This window comes from Mauremys mutica, chromosome 1 (genome assembly GCF_020497125.1).
Source record: "Mauremys mutica isolate MM-2020 ecotype Southern chromosome 1, ASM2049712v1, whole genome shotgun sequence".
Taxonomy (NCBI): domain Eukaryota; kingdom Metazoa; phylum Chordata; order Testudines; family Geoemydidae; genus Mauremys; species Mauremys mutica.
Window position 1 is genome coordinate 304,659,183 of NC_059072.1, and position 17,127 is coordinate 304,676,309.

At 44.6% G+C, this 17,127-nt stretch overlaps 1 protein-coding gene across 1 annotated transcript in view; it reads right to left on the reverse strand.

Moving 5' to 3' along the window:
- The window catches only part of CPB2 (carboxypeptidase B2), a 35,827-nt gene extending 21,983 nt beyond the window's left edge, over positions 1-13,844 (reverse strand). Inside the window, exons 1-2 of the mRNA XM_045013429.1 lie at positions 13,654-13,844; positions 5,301-5,376 (exon numbers count right to left, since the gene is read on the reverse strand). Coding sequence (XP_044869364.1) covers positions 5,301-5,376; positions 13,654-13,805 — 228 coding nt within the window. The 5' untranslated portion in view covers positions 13,806-13,844. The remainder of the gene's footprint in view (positions 1-5,300; positions 5,377-13,653) is intronic.
- Between the last annotated feature and the right edge of the window lie 3,283 nt (positions 13,845-17,127).

The window sequence follows — 17,127 nt, forward strand, 5'->3', positions numbered from 1 at the left end:
GAAAATAGGCACCTCTGGCCTGCAATGCCTAAGTACCTTTGTGAATCTAGCCCTCAATGTATAGTATAGGCAGGACAATAGAGGTTTACATTAGTTTTAAGGACTGAATGCAATCAATTAAGCTGCTAGGTCTTGAATACCCATTATGAAGGCCATATTCAAAGGTGAATCTAAATCTGGAGGGCGTGTAAACTGGTGTAACTTACACTTTCTTTCCAGCCCCCCTAAAATATATATTGCAGCAACTTACTTATTTGTTCAATAACCACTTTAAGAACATGCAATGTTTACCCCTTCTAGTACATATATCTCTAAATCTGGCCTGCTAAGTCTCAGTATAAGGAAGTACAATGAAGTCTAAGTTGGCATAACTAAGTTAGCAGAGAGTCTAGCAGGTGAATGAAGTAATACAGGTAACATAGGAATTGTCAGAATGGCTCAGACCCTTGTCCAGTAGCCTATCACCAAAAGTGGCCAGTACTAAGTACATCAGAGGCAGACACAAGAAACTCTGCAGGAGGCAGTGATGGGCTAACTTTCCTTCAGAGGGGGGTTAGCTTATGCCCACAAGCATGGCAGTTTATATCCCTTCCAAAACTCTTGTTAATTTTCAGATATTTATTAGTATAACTCTGTCAGTGTACAATGCTTTGCTGAATCCTCCAATCTCTTGACCCCAGTGATATCTTCTGGCAATAAATTCCACAGGCTATGTATTGTGTGAAAAACGATTTCCTTTGTCAGTTATCCTTAAACGTTACATATTCTGAAAGCTTTCGGTTGCAATAGACATTTTTTGTTCTTATATTAGGAGATGAACGGCAGTCGTCAGTCTATCTTCTATATACCATTAATTACTTAAGGCAGTACTGCCTATATTTAAGGTTGTCTGATATTTCCCATTATAAGACCCTGTTTTCAAATGCATTTGCTTTTAATTTTGCTAAACTGGCCTGCTAAATTGAGGTTAAATTTTCCATGCCACATGACAGCCTAAGACTGATTTTTATTTTTTCAGTTTCAGCTAAAATAGCTCAGCTGTTTCTGAGAACAAGAATTCATTGTTTTGCCCATGTTAAAAAAGTTCTTACAGCTGTTTAATTAAGAAGCTTTAGTGCCCTCATGCTTTGGAGCAGGGACTTGAAATTTAGCATGGGTTTGACCTTTGTGTCAAGGATGTGTCTTTTGGCGTCCCCATGAAAATCCACGCAAATGTGGTCAAGTTATAACCCTCTGAACATTCTCAGTTCACACATGATCTGTACAGACTAGTTAGAATTTGGCAGGAAAATTCACTGAATGGTCTACCTTCACTGAGCATGCTTCAACCCAGTACTGCAGGAGCTGAGCAAGACCTTCCCTTTGTGATGCTGGAAATCAAATGCCAGCTTTGGCCAAGGTCATAGGCATCAGCTAAGAACTGACAAACTCATAGCTGGAAACCAAACCAGTTCACCTGGATGTTAATTTTGTTCAAAATAGGTATTAGTCCTAGAAGAATGTATTTAGTGTTTAGACTCTATGAAATGCTTGTAAGTTGCTGCATGCATTAATCTCATTTGTAACATCTGCATTCCATGCTGAAAGGTAAAATATAAATTTGTTTTATAATTGTAAAATGCCTGCTCTGACCTTGTGAGCTCAGACGGGAGGAGTAGTTCCTCTGCCCATCAAGAAGGACTATGAAGACTTAATGGGTCATCTAGGACAAAAAGCTTTGTTGATTGCCCCAGCCACCCAGGAAGAAGTTACGGGCAGGAGCCCTCATCCCATTGGTTTGAATTCTGGGGGAAGGTCATATAGAGATGCTCACAAGACGAAATGGTGACCTTTTTGTTGTTTGAATTTTCACAGGGCCAGAGACACTAAACTAAGGCAGAAATCCCCAGGAGTTACCCCGGGTCTGCCCTGAAAGACATTTTGAATTGACAGATAACTACATCTCTGTCATCTTTAGGAACTGTAGATGGTAACTCAATTGTGAGTATGTTTGCTTGCTTTAACCTGTAAATTACTCTCTCAATTTTTCCCCTAGCTATTAAATCTTTAGACGGTTTATTACAAGATGGGCTTCAGGCGTTGTCTTTGGTGTAGGAACTAGGGTACCAATTGATCTGGGGTAAATGACTGGTCTTTTGGGATTGAAAACAACCTGATTATTTTGTGGGTTTTGGTGTAAGTGACCATTTATCACTAAGTCCATTTTGTCTGAGTGTCAAGATAGACTGGAGAGCCTAAGGGGTCTGTCTGTGACTCCATGGTAAGACTGTTATAGTGATCCAGGAATTCAAACTTGTTACCGGGTAGGTGAATTCTAATTACAGAACATACCACCAGTTTGGGTGTGTCTGCCCTGTTTTTGACAGTCTGCCCTGAGGTTGGCACTCTCAGTTGTGAGCCACTCCAGACAGCATGAAACCCTTTACTGACTCCTCCTGGCTTCTGGGGTGTGTGGCACCATGGACTGGAACTGCATGCAGAGAGATCGTCTTTCCTTTGCTTTCAGTGCCTCCCTCTTTGCTGGTGTCCAGCCAGTGATGAGCTGCCAAAATCATAACAACCGGTTCCCTCCTCACCCCAGGAGGGATCATGCCCCCCCATCCCGGACTCCTGCCCCAACCAACCCCCCGCTGATTTTGTTATCATCAGTAACAAAAGTGGTGATTAAGAAATATGAATTGTGCTATGCCCAGATGTTGGACAGCAACAGATAAGGCATCTCCAAAAAAGATTAGACTCAAATATAAGACAACACAAACTTATTACATGTTATGCAGCTTTCAAGTCTGATGTCAACACTCCTTCAAATAGCAAAAGGAGGGCACAAAATCTGAGGCCACAGGGAAAAGAATGGGGGACACCACTTTCACCTACTGAAATAAGCAAGGGTCCTTATAAATTATACATTACACTGCAATGTGCAATTCCAACTGTAACAAGCAACTGGGCCATTTAAATCACATATGCCAACCTGACTGGTGAAGCTGGCTATACTAGGAAGGTTTAAATCAATGCTCTATCAGGTATCACTTACATCATGAGCCATTAAAAAATACCAGAGAACCAAAGGAAGCAAACTATTTCTTAGTGCTGAACAGTCCTGTAGACATTTGATTTTGTTGTCCCATTAGAAGGCTGCATTACCATAACACTCACTCCCTCCCTCCCCTCGCCTGAAGTTGAGTGGTTTAAAACCCTGGAATTTTGCTCAACTGGCAAGTTGACCATCTCTCTTTCATTTTCAAAACAAGCTTGTGTTCACGTTTGCTGCTGCCTATATATCTCATTCCCATACTATTGGAATGCCTGAAATTAATATGAATACGGGAAGCCACCAAACACTAACGTAACCATAAATTCCTTTATTAAATCCAGAGTGATACAATTACTCTAAATATGCATAAATAATTTACTACATCCAAACTGTAACATTTGATCAAGATACTTACAAACAGGTTAAACTCAGCGTGCTTAGACCCATATTGGTCAGCTCTAACGTGGCCAGGCAGGTATTGGCAATGAACATTTTTATACTCTTCAAACAAGTGATGTCATTGCCAAGCACTGACTTCAGTTAACCAATTTCAGACAGTTCACCCTTATTTCCAGTCTTACCTGGATGAAGATCTACAAACTCCTCTCTTCCCAAGCTGGAGCCGGGCAGCCTGGGCCACCGCCACGCCCAGACTCGCGCTGCCGGAGCCCGGCCCCGTGGCAAAACAGCAGGGGCGGCTGGAGCCACGGGGCCAGGCCGGGCCGGAACTGGGGGGCCGTGTCCAGAGCCGGGCAGCCGGGTAGGTGGGGGCACGGCGGGGCCAGGCGGGGATGCGGCCGGAGCCGGGCGGCCGGGGACGCGGGGGGGATGCGGCCGGGGACGGGGGGGGCCGCGGCCGGGTGGCTGGGGAGGGTCGGGGATGCGGGGCCGGGCAGGGTCGCGGCCAGGAACGCGGGGACGGGGGGGGTCGCGGACGGGGAGGCGGGGCCGGGCGGCCGGGGACGGGCCACGGCTGGAGACCGGCTGGGGCACACGGCCCCCCCTAGTTTCCTACCTCAGGGTCGTCTTCCTGGGCCGGGGAAGCCTGCTTGCTTCTCAGCCCTCCCAGGCTTCCCGCGCGAAGAGCTGATTCGCGGGAAGCAGGGGGGGAGGAGAAGCAAGGAGGAGCATTCATGGCAGGAGGTGGAGGCAGAGCTGAGGTGAGCTGGGGCCGGGCAGCAGGGAGGGAGCGCTTGTTAAATTTAAATGCCCTTTTAGAACCAGTTTGTCCCACGGGGAACAACTGGTTCTAAAAGGGCTTCTAAATTTAACAACCGGTTCGTGCGAACCGGTGCAAACCGGCTGCAGCTCACCACTGTGTCCAGCCACACTGGAATCCAGAGTGAGGGAAAAGGGGATTACAATAGCCAGAGAGAGAGATGGGGAGAGGGTGATCCAGAGCTAGAAGGTGAGAGGCAGCAGAAGGGGAGGGAGACCGGAGCTGGTCTGGAGGAGGTGAATAGGAGCAGTTGGTGATGGAAATAAGAAGCAGGAGGGAGGGATAGGATAGGGGAAGGGTGGGAGGATGACAGGTGTCAGGGGAGCAAATTGGACAGAGACAGGCTATGGGCACAGGGGCTGTTAAGGCTCTTGTGATCAGGGACACATCAGGGATCCTGGTAACGACACTGAATAGGGAAATGGTTATGCTTTTCATTACGGGGTGCTGACTTCAAACGAAAATATGATAAAATAATGGGGAAGTGCTTTAGAAGAAATTTGGATGCCTTATTTTAATTAAACGCTCTTCCCTGCAATAGCAGATGGAAATCACAAAATCCTGCTGGTGTTTTATGAGATTATTAGTTCTAGATGAAGAGATTCTTATCATCTAAACTCTGTCTTTAGCGAAACACCACCAAGTACTGTAATATCCAATCCTGCGTGTCGGGGTCCTAGAAGTAATATGGTTAGAAATTGCATTAGCTTATACTCCTGGGACTTCCTGACAAATGATTTTATCAACCATCACATGTCAGTATTTCATCATCTTTGTTTTGTTGCTGCTAATATACAAAATCAATTACATAATTCTGAAATCGGGTGCTTGATATAATGTGATAAAACGTTATCAATCAACGGAATCTGCTCATCTCAATCAGTAGACATTAAAATAATGGAAATAAAGCATCCAGTGTGCTTCTAGAAACTAAAAATATATATAACATAAGAGAATGAAAGGGGGAGCTAAATCTTCCTCCCAGTGGAATGGCATTGGCATGCCTAAGAGCAGAATTTGGCCTAGAGTTTATAGAGAACAAATTACCTCAAAGTTGGTGGTTAAATTCTGAAGGAATTCAGCTTGTCTCTCTGATCGTGGGAGAGCCCATAATACTTGATCACTGGAAAGAAAAAGACATTCAGAAAAAGCAAAGGCTTGAGTGTGTGCATGGAAACATTCTGTATTAATGTACAAGTCTGAACAGTCCATCTCAGTCTCAATTGGCTTCTCTGACTTGGGTGCTAGGGGAGCCGAAGGAGGTTCAAGCAATTAAAATGCTGGGCCAGATTCTATCCACTGCTTGCATTGCTGAAAAGCCCCTGGATCTCCCAAAAATGGAGCAGCCCCCAGCTGATAAAAAACTGAAGTAGACAGTTCCTACACTGCTCTCCCATAGCCCAAGGGTGTGTCTGGAACCAGCCTGACCTATTTTAGAGCAGCCCGAGCCTCTAAAGGACATCAGGGCTGGTGTATAACTGGTCCCAGGATTAGGAAGCTGCAACTAGCTCTTATGCTGCAGTCCCCAGAGGATGCTGAGTGCAACAGAGAAACTGGCCCTCTCTCTTTACTTGTTGAGGTCATACTGTGATTGTGAGCTCCTGATGGCATGTCTTGGATTGCCACAAAATGTGAATATGCTCTTCCTTACACATATTAAAGGTGACCCAGCTCTCTTTTCTTCCCAGCGCCCAATCCTGTCCATCTCCCCCTTCCTTTGCTCCCCTCCCCTTCCCTCCTCTACTATCTACCTGCCTGCAGGTGGTTTGGAACCTATATACCACTGGCCTGCTCCTCTCTCTCATTCTTTACAGATACTGATACTCATCATCCTACTTGAAACCCATTGCCAGAGTGGCTAGCTATCTGTTGTGCCGATTAGTGCCCCAGTTGTTCAGTCCAGGGCTAGGTGTCCTTCCTCTGACTGTATCCCTCACCCAAATCAGTGCCTGTTCACCACTGTAGGGAGGGACTGAGACGGGAAGCAGACCAGAGATGTACACATGCTGCCAGGGCCGGTGCAACCATTTAGGCAACCTAGGTGGTCGCCTAGGGTGCTAGGATTTGGGGGGTGGCATTTTCTTCAGCACCAACCGCAGCGGCCGGATCTTCGGCTGCCCCAGTCGCTGCCGGCATTTAGGCGGAGGGAGCTGGGGTAGGGGAGCGCAGAGAGGGCCGCCTGCAGCAAATAAGGGGGAGGGCAGCACGCAGGGGAACTCCCCGCCCCAACTCACCCCTGCCCCGCCTCCTCCCCGAGCACGCCCGGCTGCTTCACTTCTCCCACCTCCCAGGCTTGCGGCGCCTAAGCTGATTGGCGCCACAAGGCTGGGAGGTGGGAGAAGTGAAGCAGCGATGGCATGCTTGGGGTGGAGGCAGAGCAGGGGTGACCTGGGGTGGGGGGGTGCCTCAGGGCGGAGGGTGGGGGCGGGGAGCTTCTGCGGGGGGCACCTCAGGGTGGAGTGGGGGAGCTGCCATGGGGGAGGGCGCTCAGGGCGGGGGCTCGGGGACAGGGGAGGGCGCAAGATGGAAGTTTCGCCTTGCATGCTGCTGACTGGGAGTTAAGAAATAACTTTAAATCCCTATGTAAGTGCAGAACAGTGGTGGTTTGAATGCACCCTTATCAGGGAGTTTGGAGAAGTTTGAAATAGTATGTGTGTATCAGTGATGCCAAGGGTTGGCTGTCCTTAAGAGTGAGATTTACAGCCTAAAGAGTCAGGTGGTCTGTTAGGTCATTGCTTAAGACAGGGACTCTCATCTTTGGTCCTTAGCAACACCCAATAGTCCAGGGTTTTAATCCAACCAGCACTTAATAGTTTGTTTTAAAATGTGCACTATTTAATATTGCATATGGAACACTTAAATGTCCTCATTCATAGTAAGTCTAGGGCATGTGAGAACTCTAGATGCAATGCAAAACAGTGGATTTTAATAAAAACAATTATTTGCTGGTTGGAACAAAAACCTGGGTGGTTGACAATCCCTGAGACATGAATTTGTCCAGTGTGGTTTAAATTTTGAACTGTATTTTGCAAAACATGCCATCTTTTGATCAAGTCCTGCTTGTTTTTTGGGCGAACTCAGATTTTTTTTGACCACCAAGTATTCACACACGCAAACAGCCTCCCCACCCCCTCCACGTAACTTCTTCTCTCCTCTCGTGTGCATATAGAACACGGGTCTATAGTCTCTATGATTACCACAGTACACAAGTTTGGAAAGTGGCTTTCCAAGCTCTAAGCCTTGTGCCTGAGGCCCTAGATATATTGTTGTCTCTTACAGTGCCTGAGTAAAAATATTTTAAATCTTTATATATTTACTCAAAATGAGTGGGATAAGGTTAGCAATCTGTGTGAGAGTGAGATAGCTTGCTAATGAATGAGTCTCACACCCAGTGAAAAAGACTTGACGTGTCTGGTGTATAGTTAGGTACAGGGAGTGGGGAGAGGTGCCAGTGCAGGTCTGAGCCCCATTTCCATTTTCTTGGAGTGGAAGCGGTTGACCCAGAAACCCCATGGAGTTGGTGACAGTGCATGAAGCAGGCTCTTGAAGGATGACTGACAACACCATTTCAGAAAATTGCCCTTAAAACAAAACAGACAGGGCTCTCAAAACATGTAGTTTTAATCTGTGGATCATGATTGTCACAACCCACTCTTGTGATTTATTTCTAGCTGTGACCTGACTGAGGCTAGCAACCAGCGATTTATCATTTCTGCTTTTAGCTGTGCTCCACACAATCACTGTTGTTTCTCAAGCAGAACCAACAATGTGCCAGCCTTCTCCACACACCCCAACCTTCATACAAGAGAGAATCAAACAGCAATCAGAGTTATGCAGCACTGGCTACTTGCCCACTTCTCAGGGCAAGTGCACTACATAACTTGTGATTGGGGTTGTTTTGAAAAGGAGCTTGTCTCCTGATGCTGCTATCTACCATGGGAGTTAATTTTACAAAAGGTGCCTGAACTGGGCTGCCTGCATGTGATTTCTTCATGTAGTTTCCATTGCACAATATAGTGCAAAGTATTAAAATGAGGTGACTGTTGTGTATTCATACCACTATCTTCTGTTGGATGGAATCAGAACTACTCAGCTGACTGTTATAGGCATTAAATTAGTCAACAGTTAATGGAGATTCTCCTATAACTTATGTTGGAGGGGCCTGTGCTTTTGGATCATAAGGATATGAGTTCTGTCCTTACTGCTGTTGTGAAATTTGAGATACTATGGTGTGCCCCCTGGAGACAATTGTGAAATCCTACTGATAGATTTGGAGGACAGGAACTGAGAATTCTTATCCTAGACCCGTTCCAATCTGGCTTCTGTCACTTTCCCGTAACTGAAACCACTCTTGTCAAAGTCTCTAATGACCTCTTCCTGGCCAAATCTAGAACTAGTACTCCATCCTCACCCTCCTTGACGTGTCAGCTACCTTTTACATCATTGAACATGCTTTTCTTCTTGAAACCCGGTCCTCCCTGGACTTCCATGACTTTGTTCTCTCCTGGCTTTCCTCCTATCTCTCTAGTCGCTTTTCAGTGTGTCTATCAAGGGATCCTCCTCATCCCCCCTCCAACTTCCTATGGGTGTTCCCTAGGGCTCTGTCCTTGGCCCCTTTCTCATCTTCCTCTGCACCTTAACTCTGGGTAATCTTATGTGCAAAGACAAATTCAACTACCATTTCCATGCTGACAACTCACAGATCCATCTCTACTCCAGACCTGTCTCCTTCTGTCCAAACTAAATTTCAGACTGTTTCTTTGACATCTCCTCGTCGGTGTCTAGTTGCCAATTCAAACTCAAAGCAGAGCTCTTAATCTTCCCCACAATCTCCTTTCTCGATAATTGTGGACACCACCACCATCCTGCCTGTCATTTAGGCCTGTAACCTGGGTGTCATCTTTGACTCAGACCTCTTTCTAGATCTTCATATCAAGTCTATGTATAAATCTTGCAGATTCTTTCTGGCTAACATATCTATGATATGGCCTTTCCTATCAATTTACACAGCTAAAGCTCTCATCCAATGTTTTCATCATCTCATGTCTCAATTATTGCAACATCCTTTTCTCGGGTCTTGATAAATGCAGTATTGCCTCACACATATTTATTCAGAATGCTGCTACAAAGATCGTTCTGCTAGTCAATTGCATCGACTATGTCAATCTTCTCTTTGCATCCCTCCACAGAGTTTGCCTTCTCTATCTCTTGAAACATGTGCTACTTGTCTTTAGTTTCAAGGCCCTTCATGCCTATGCCTACCTATCATTTCTCCTCTGATCAGCCATCATCCACTTGTTAAATTTTCAAACACCTTCAGTATTTCTCTCATATTGTCCTTCATGCTTGCAGGCTGCTCCTTGTAAACATCAGCAAAGCTACCTTATTATCCACCTTCACATCCCTCCTTAAATCTCTCCTTTCCAATGATGACTACAAAAAACTTGGCAACGGCCAGACTCTGATGTGCTGAGAGACTACTGTCAGTCATGCTTCCCACTATTGTCTCATTATGTTCTTGTACTCAAGGCCGGCTTTAGGCCGATTCCCCCAATTCCCTGGAATCGGGCCCCGCGCCTGCACTTAAGAGGGCCCCGTGCCTTAGGCGCCTTTTTAATTTTTAATTTTTTTTTACATACCCAGTGGCGGTCCAGGTCTTCGGCGGCACCTTGGCGGCGGAGGGTCCTTCATTCACCCCAGGTCTTTGGTGGCAGTTGGGCGGCGGGAGATCCGGAGCGAGTGAAGGACCCCCTGCTGCTGAAGTGCTGCCGAAGACCCGGACCACCACCGGGTATTCGAATCGGGCCCCGCAGTTCCTAAAGCCGGCCCTGCTTGTACTCCCTCACCAGTCAGTCCGTATCCATGTGTTGTCATTTATCGTCTACATAGATTGCAAGCTCTCTTTTTGTTCCGTTTGTACATTGCGTAGCATAAAGGAATCCTGGTGTACGACTAGGTCTCTTGGGCACCAAATACAAACAATAAATAAGAATAACAGGTGGCCAGGGATTTGTTACAGCTTCTTTCTTGCAGTCATGAGTGTCTTTAATCTCACTAAGTATGTGTCTTGCTTTCCTCCACTACTCATGGCTTGTATATTTGACACATAAAATTGTCCCTCATGACTAGGAATTAAGATATTTCATGACAATGGAGAACAGAGTTATGAACAATGGAGTCTGTTCCCTTCCACAAACCTTTTAGGTGTTGTAAAATAGTCTCCACCTTTATCCCCTCCCTAAAACAGTTCAGTGAGATGGACACAGGGGCGGCTCCAGGCACCAGCCAAGCAAGCATGTGCCTGGGGCGGCAAGCCGCGGGGGGCGGCCTGCCGGTTGCTGTGAGGGCGGCGTTTCTGCAGGAGGTTCGCCAGTCCCGCGGTTTTGGCGGTAATTCAGCAGCGGGTACGCTGAAGGCGCGGGACTGGCAGACCTCCCGCAAAAACACTGCCAAAGGCTGCCTGACTGCCATGCTTGGGGTGGCAAAAAACATAGATACGCCCCTGGATGGACACATTCCAATGTTGACAACTTTCATGATCTTATCACTAGTCTTGCAGTATTTGGCATTTTTCTTAAAGGCCTACCTTCTGGAATCATGCTACAGGCTTTGTGGTTACAGAGAAAAGCCTGGAAATGTGATCCCTAAATGCTCTGACACCAGTGGACAAATAAAATGTATTAGTTTTGAAATCTGTGATACAGGAAGGCCAGGGAGCAGTGGTAGAGTGGTAGAGGGGAAGTATATAAGCCCTAGGCTAATTAAGGTGTGGTTCCCTGAAGACTAGGGAGGGTTGCTACAGGTTAATTGGAGCAATTAAGGCCCTGTTAGCAACCTAATAACACTTCAGGCAGTCAGGGGAGAAGGAGAGAGGACTGGAGCTTGGCGGTGTGCTGTGAGACTTGGAAGATCAGAAAACCGGAGTACGGGAGACCCTGCCCCAGCAAGGGAGGGAGACTCCCTCCCCCAGCATCTAAGGACTGAAAGTACCTGTTAGGATATACATATTCAGGCCTGTCTGCATATGCCTATACTTTAAGAATTTAGGTGTATTCTTATCACTTAGCTAGTTATAGAGGTATAAAAGAAAGAATCAAAATCACTGTCTGTGGAATGGCCTCTCTTACTGTGACAGGCTAAGGCCGTCAGCTAAGATGTAGTTAGGGAGCCATAAGCTGGGAAGTGTATAATCACATTCACACATTCCAAACTAGTCACATTGAAATAAGGTGCTATTGGGCTTTTAGGAATACAGTCCTGTCCTGATATTCCTATCACCTCCAGAGAAAGGGAAGAGCCTAGAAGATGTAAAAGGAAAAACTTAGTTTGATAGCATCCTGTCTGGTAAGAACTCACTTATCAATAGACACAGCTGGAAAACCCTTATGTCTGTATAGATGTAGTTGTGAAATCCTCACTTCTGTATTGTTTTGTATGTTTATTTGCATGGTCTCTGTCTGGTTCTGTAATTGTTTCTGTCTACTGTATAATTAATTTTGTTGGGTGTAAACCAATTAAGGTGGTGGGGTATAATTGGTTAAATAACCATGTTACAATATGTTAGGATTGGTGAGTTAAATTTCAGTAAAATGATTGGTTAAGGAAGAGCTAAGCAAAACTCAGGTTTTACTATATAGTCTGCAGTTAATCAGGAGGTGTGTGTGGGGGAATGGGAACGGGAGGGGGAATGGGAACGGGAACAGGGACTGGGGGTGGGGGAATTGGGATCATGTTTTGCTAAGGAGGGAATGGGAACAGGGGATGGGAACAGAAACAGGGACACAGGCAAGGCTCTGTGTTGTCAGAGCTGGGAAGGGGGACACTAAGGAAGGAAACTGGAATCAGGCTTGCTGGAAGTTCACCTCAATAAACATCGAATTGTTTGCGCCTTTGGACTTCGGGTATTGTTTCTCTCTGTTCATGCGAGAAGGACCAGGGAAGTAAGAGAGTGAAGGAATAAGCCCCCTAACAGTACCCCACCCAAGGGGGAAGACGGTAAGGACTCGTAGGGGTTGAGAGGGGCTGGGACTCAGAGTGAGGAGCAAACCCAGACCCCCTCCCCTGCTTCCCCCCTTTATCAGCTTCCTGGGCTACTAGTGGGGCCCTCGGTGCCCCAAGAGCAGGAGCAAGGGGTGGCATCTTAGCCCCCCACCAAGAAAAGCACAGGACACATCATACTACATCGGCCATCTTGTCTCACATCTCACAACTTTTCAGCCAATTTCAGTGTTTTTAGGGGCCCTGACTCATGATTTTTGAACACTTGGGGTTGGAAATACTGCATTTCTGCTGACTACGTCAAATCTTAACTATTGTGTTTAAACATTAAAAAAAGCTTCAACTGGTGTAAATTGGTGTAGCTCCATTGACTTCACCCAAAGGTTATTTTAATGAGCCTGTCCACTTCCTTCCCTATTTATCCCATTGTGTATAACCAGTTGTAACCTGTATTTAGGTAACCATTGGAAAATGTGATTACAACACAAGGCAATAAAAACAATCTTGTGTTTACGGCACAAGACTAGGAGCCAGAAGACCTGGATCTAGCTTCTATTCCCAGTTCTGCCACAAACTTTTAGTGTGAACCTGAGTAAGTCACATAAGAGTGTTGTGAGGTTTCGTTCATTAATATTTGTGTAGCAGTTTGATATCTTCTGATGGTGGGTGCTATTTAATCATGATGATTTTTGTTACTGGGTTTGCTCAATATAGTTACAAGTTGCATTATCTTTTTATCTCCACATATCACAGTGTTTCAGGTTTTAAAACCAACTGAATATTAGAAAATATAATCTTTTTGGCTGTTTTTGTTTCTGGCATCTGTTTTCATGTTTTTACTAGAGCTTTTTTATTTCAGGCCATTTCTGAGGTTTATCAATAGGTAGCAATAAAGCTGCTTCTCAGATGTCATATGAGGATGAAATGGTTATTTGAAAATGAATTATGGCAGGAAAAACAATCATAAAAACTCTTTTAGAAAGAAAACAGATTGTTAGCACTTTCAGAAATGGTTTCTATTTCCACTTCAAGAAGTAATTCATTTAAAGCCTTGTTTTAAGGCAAATGAAGCAAATTATTTTTTCCCATTAAGCTTAAGTATGCCATTTAACTGCATTCCAGAGCACTGACTGAACAGAAGTGATTTGCACTTAGACCAAAAAGAATAGTTTTAATATGATTAAAAATATAGGATTTATGGTTGCAAAGGAGACATATATTAATTTCATTGCCTACGTCATCTATATATTATATTGATCTATACATCCAATTACAAATACAATAAATAACCTTAGATCTTTGTAAAATGTTTGTTTATACCAGTAGGAGATATTATGGTTCAGCCAGACAGCCTTCCATACCCACACCCACTAAAATACAGATAACACCAGGAGTTTGTTACCTTTGAAAAGTGAAGACATGTTTCTGCTGAATGCAGATAGCTAGGGTGACAAATAGAAGGTAAAACTTCATCTCAACAGCATCTGCCATGAAATCAAGTGCAGTTAGAGAAGCCAAGGGTTCAGGACCTACACTATTGATTTCTAAAACCATTATTTGAAGAGTGGTTAAAATTTAATACTGTCACTGTTCTCTGTCCCCCGCTTCCTGTGGTTGAGTAAATGTGACTTAATTCCTGTGGGAGATTCTGTCCATATTGATGAAGCAAATACTAGAAGGGACATGGTACATTTTAATCATTTTCATATTGATGAGTCACTTTGTCTTCTGAGCTTTTAAATCATTTTATTGTGGCTACAAAACTCAGGCCTAAACAAAAAAGCCACATGGATGCCTAAGTTGTTGATGTTATCATTCTATACCGCATACAGGAAATCATGGTCTAATGTGAAACGGGGATGGTGCTCTCAGTCCCAACAGAAGCAGATAGATATCCATGTTATTCTCTCACTACTTCAGATCAGGATTGGAACACATCTCCTAGACCTGCTTCAACCACACCTGACTTTGCCCACTTTTGGTGCTGCATTGGCCAACTCCAGCAGAGCGGGAACTGTGGGCTACTTGCATTGCTGCACCCTCTCTCTTGGGAGATTTTCCTTTGCTGATCCCCAAAGCCTGGATTTTCCACTGGTGGAAGCCAGGTAGTGAATCAGGCCCTCGAGGTTTAGCTTTGTGATGGAAGTACTAACTGTTTTGCATAGGATTCCTCCTGTCCTACAATCCAGAGAGGAGCACTGGTGCTTTCTGCTTTTAGGCCCAGTGAGACTGAGAGGGAAAAATATAGAAACAATAGTGCTTCAGATGAAAAGTAAAGGCCCAAAACTTTTCCTGTGTCTTTGTTAGTTGCTTCATGTAATACTTGAAGTAAGATAGGTGATGATACAGGGGTGAAGAACCCAAGAATCAATGGGGAGCAGCAGGGGATAGACTTCTGAGTTATATTCTCAGCTTTGGTAGTGGTCTGTGCCTAAGTTTACCTATATAAATACATGCGATAATACATACCTCCCTCAAAGGAATGGTGTGAACCTTAATTCATTAATGTTTCCAAAGTGCTTGAAAATCCTCAGATGAAAGCTGTATAGACATGCACAGTATTATTTAATAAAAACAGCTGAGTCTTTTAAACTAAAGACATTTCTTGAATGTATCATAAGACAAATAATGGATCCCAACACAGCCAAAAATTAAAATAAGCCAAAAGAAAATACCTCTAATGTGTCAGTAAAAATTCATGAATCATAAAAAAAGTCCCTGAATTACAAAAGAAAGGCAAGACTGGTTGAGCAGGACATAGGAAATGAAAAATAATAACTAATAATAAAAAGAATCACTACAATGCCACCCATTACTGCCTAGATTTCGAAGTCCCTTTCTTATCTTTTCTAAACTTTGTACAAATAAATATCAGCTTCTAGTAAGTTATGCAAACAGTTCTCAGATAAGGAAGCAGTGAGCACTCTGCCACAGTGGTTGATGTTTAAACCAATGGTTCAAGTGCTCCTCTGTCATAAGAAAAGCTGCCTGCTGCACTGAGACCAGGTTTCCAGAGGGCTCTGGATAAATCAACGATTTATCTGTAGAAATAACGGTTTCTCTTCATTCTGAAATGCGTAGCAAAGTAGAATATTGGAGGATAGTGCAATCTGAAGATTGAGCTTCAAAGCACATGACAATGTAGCAGAGACCCTAGGAAATAATGTATTATAGTCATCCAGATTATTAATTTATGTAATTAGCTGATTGATTAATTGATAAAAGTACCCATCACCACAGTCTCTAGTCATTTATTAGTTATAGAAACAACAACTTACTGGACAATAACACTAAAGAGTCTTATTCCACTGTGAAACCAGAGCCTCTTACATACACGCACAAACATCACTCAAAAGTCACTCCTAGGTAGGCAAAAAATTAATTTGTTTCTCAAGATTCACTTGACAATAGAAATTCTTGTTGTTCTCTGTCAATGGTTACTAGACTAACTGTACTTCTGAGCTCTCCTGGTCTTTTTGAGTGCACCCTCCTCAGGTCTCAGGCCTTAAGCCGTCTCCTCTCTCTTGGGATGGAATCATGTGATTCTCTCACTCTCAGAATCTGCCCTGGGCTGCAGTCCCCTGTTCTCAACCACAACTGTGTCATCAGGCCTGATTTATCTTCAATGTGTGCATTTCTGGCCCCACTGAGAGCAATGACAGTGATAACCAGTAACCAGACAGCCTTCTTAAAGCAAGTATCAGAGGGGTAGCCATGTTAGTCTGGTTCTGTAGAAGCAGCAAAGAATCCTGTGGCACCTTATAGACTAACAGACGTTTTGCACCATGCGCTTTCGTGGGTGAATACCCACTTCTTCGGTATTCACTTCTTCTTCACTGCTTGCATCCGAAGAAGTGGGTATTCACCCACGAAAGCTCATGCTGCAAAACGTCTGTTAGTCTATAAGGTGCCACAGGATTCTTTGCTGCTTCTTAAAGCAAGTATTTTTTATTTAGAACCAAAGCGTTTAAGAGCAAATAGATATTAAAATAATAAACCAGTCTATTGGCATGCCTGCCTTTCCCTAAGCCTTGCCATCCCCTGGATCTGGGAAAGCCCAGCTGCTTTAGAGCCTCTGTCAATCTCTGACAACTGACCTCTCCCTTTCTCTCCTGAGAAGTGCTTTTTAATTGTTTTGTGTCCTTTTGATCTCTCAGCTCCCAGTCTGGCAATACCAGACTTGCATCTGCATTGGAGACACAATATAAGATCCCCAAAGCTAATAGCTTTCCCCATTATCTTTGAAGGTGTGTTGGAGATTGCTTATCTAGATCTATTGCTGTTCTTTCCTGCTTACTCATCCAACAACTCTCATTGAGTTAAATCGATATAGGCATATAATAAACATTCCACTAGCCTCATCTAGTTTTACAGTCTGCCTCAATTACAAGGCCATATATACCACATTCATAATATTATTACACTATTCCTAGATGAATTAGATCAGTGTTTCTCAAACTGGGGTCGCTACTTGTGTAGGGAAAACCCCTGGTGGACCGGGCTGGTTTGTTTACCTGCCCTGTCCGCAGGTCCGGCCAATCGCAGCTCCCACTGGCTGTGGTTCGCTGCTCCAGGCCAAGGGGAGCTGCTGGAAGTGGTGCAGGCCAAGGGATTTACTGGCCGCCACTTCCAGCAGCCCCCATTGACCTGCAGCGGTGAACCGCGGCCAGTGGGAGTCGTGATCGTCCGGACCTGCGGACGGGGCAGGTAAACAAACTGGCCCAACCCACCAGGGGCTTTCCCTTCACAAGCGGCAACCCCAGTTTGAGAAACACTGATTTATCGCGTCTAGTATAGATGCGATAAATCGACTGCTGAGTGCTCTCCTGTCGACTTCAGCACTCCACCAGAACGAGGAGTGCAAGCAGAGTCAATG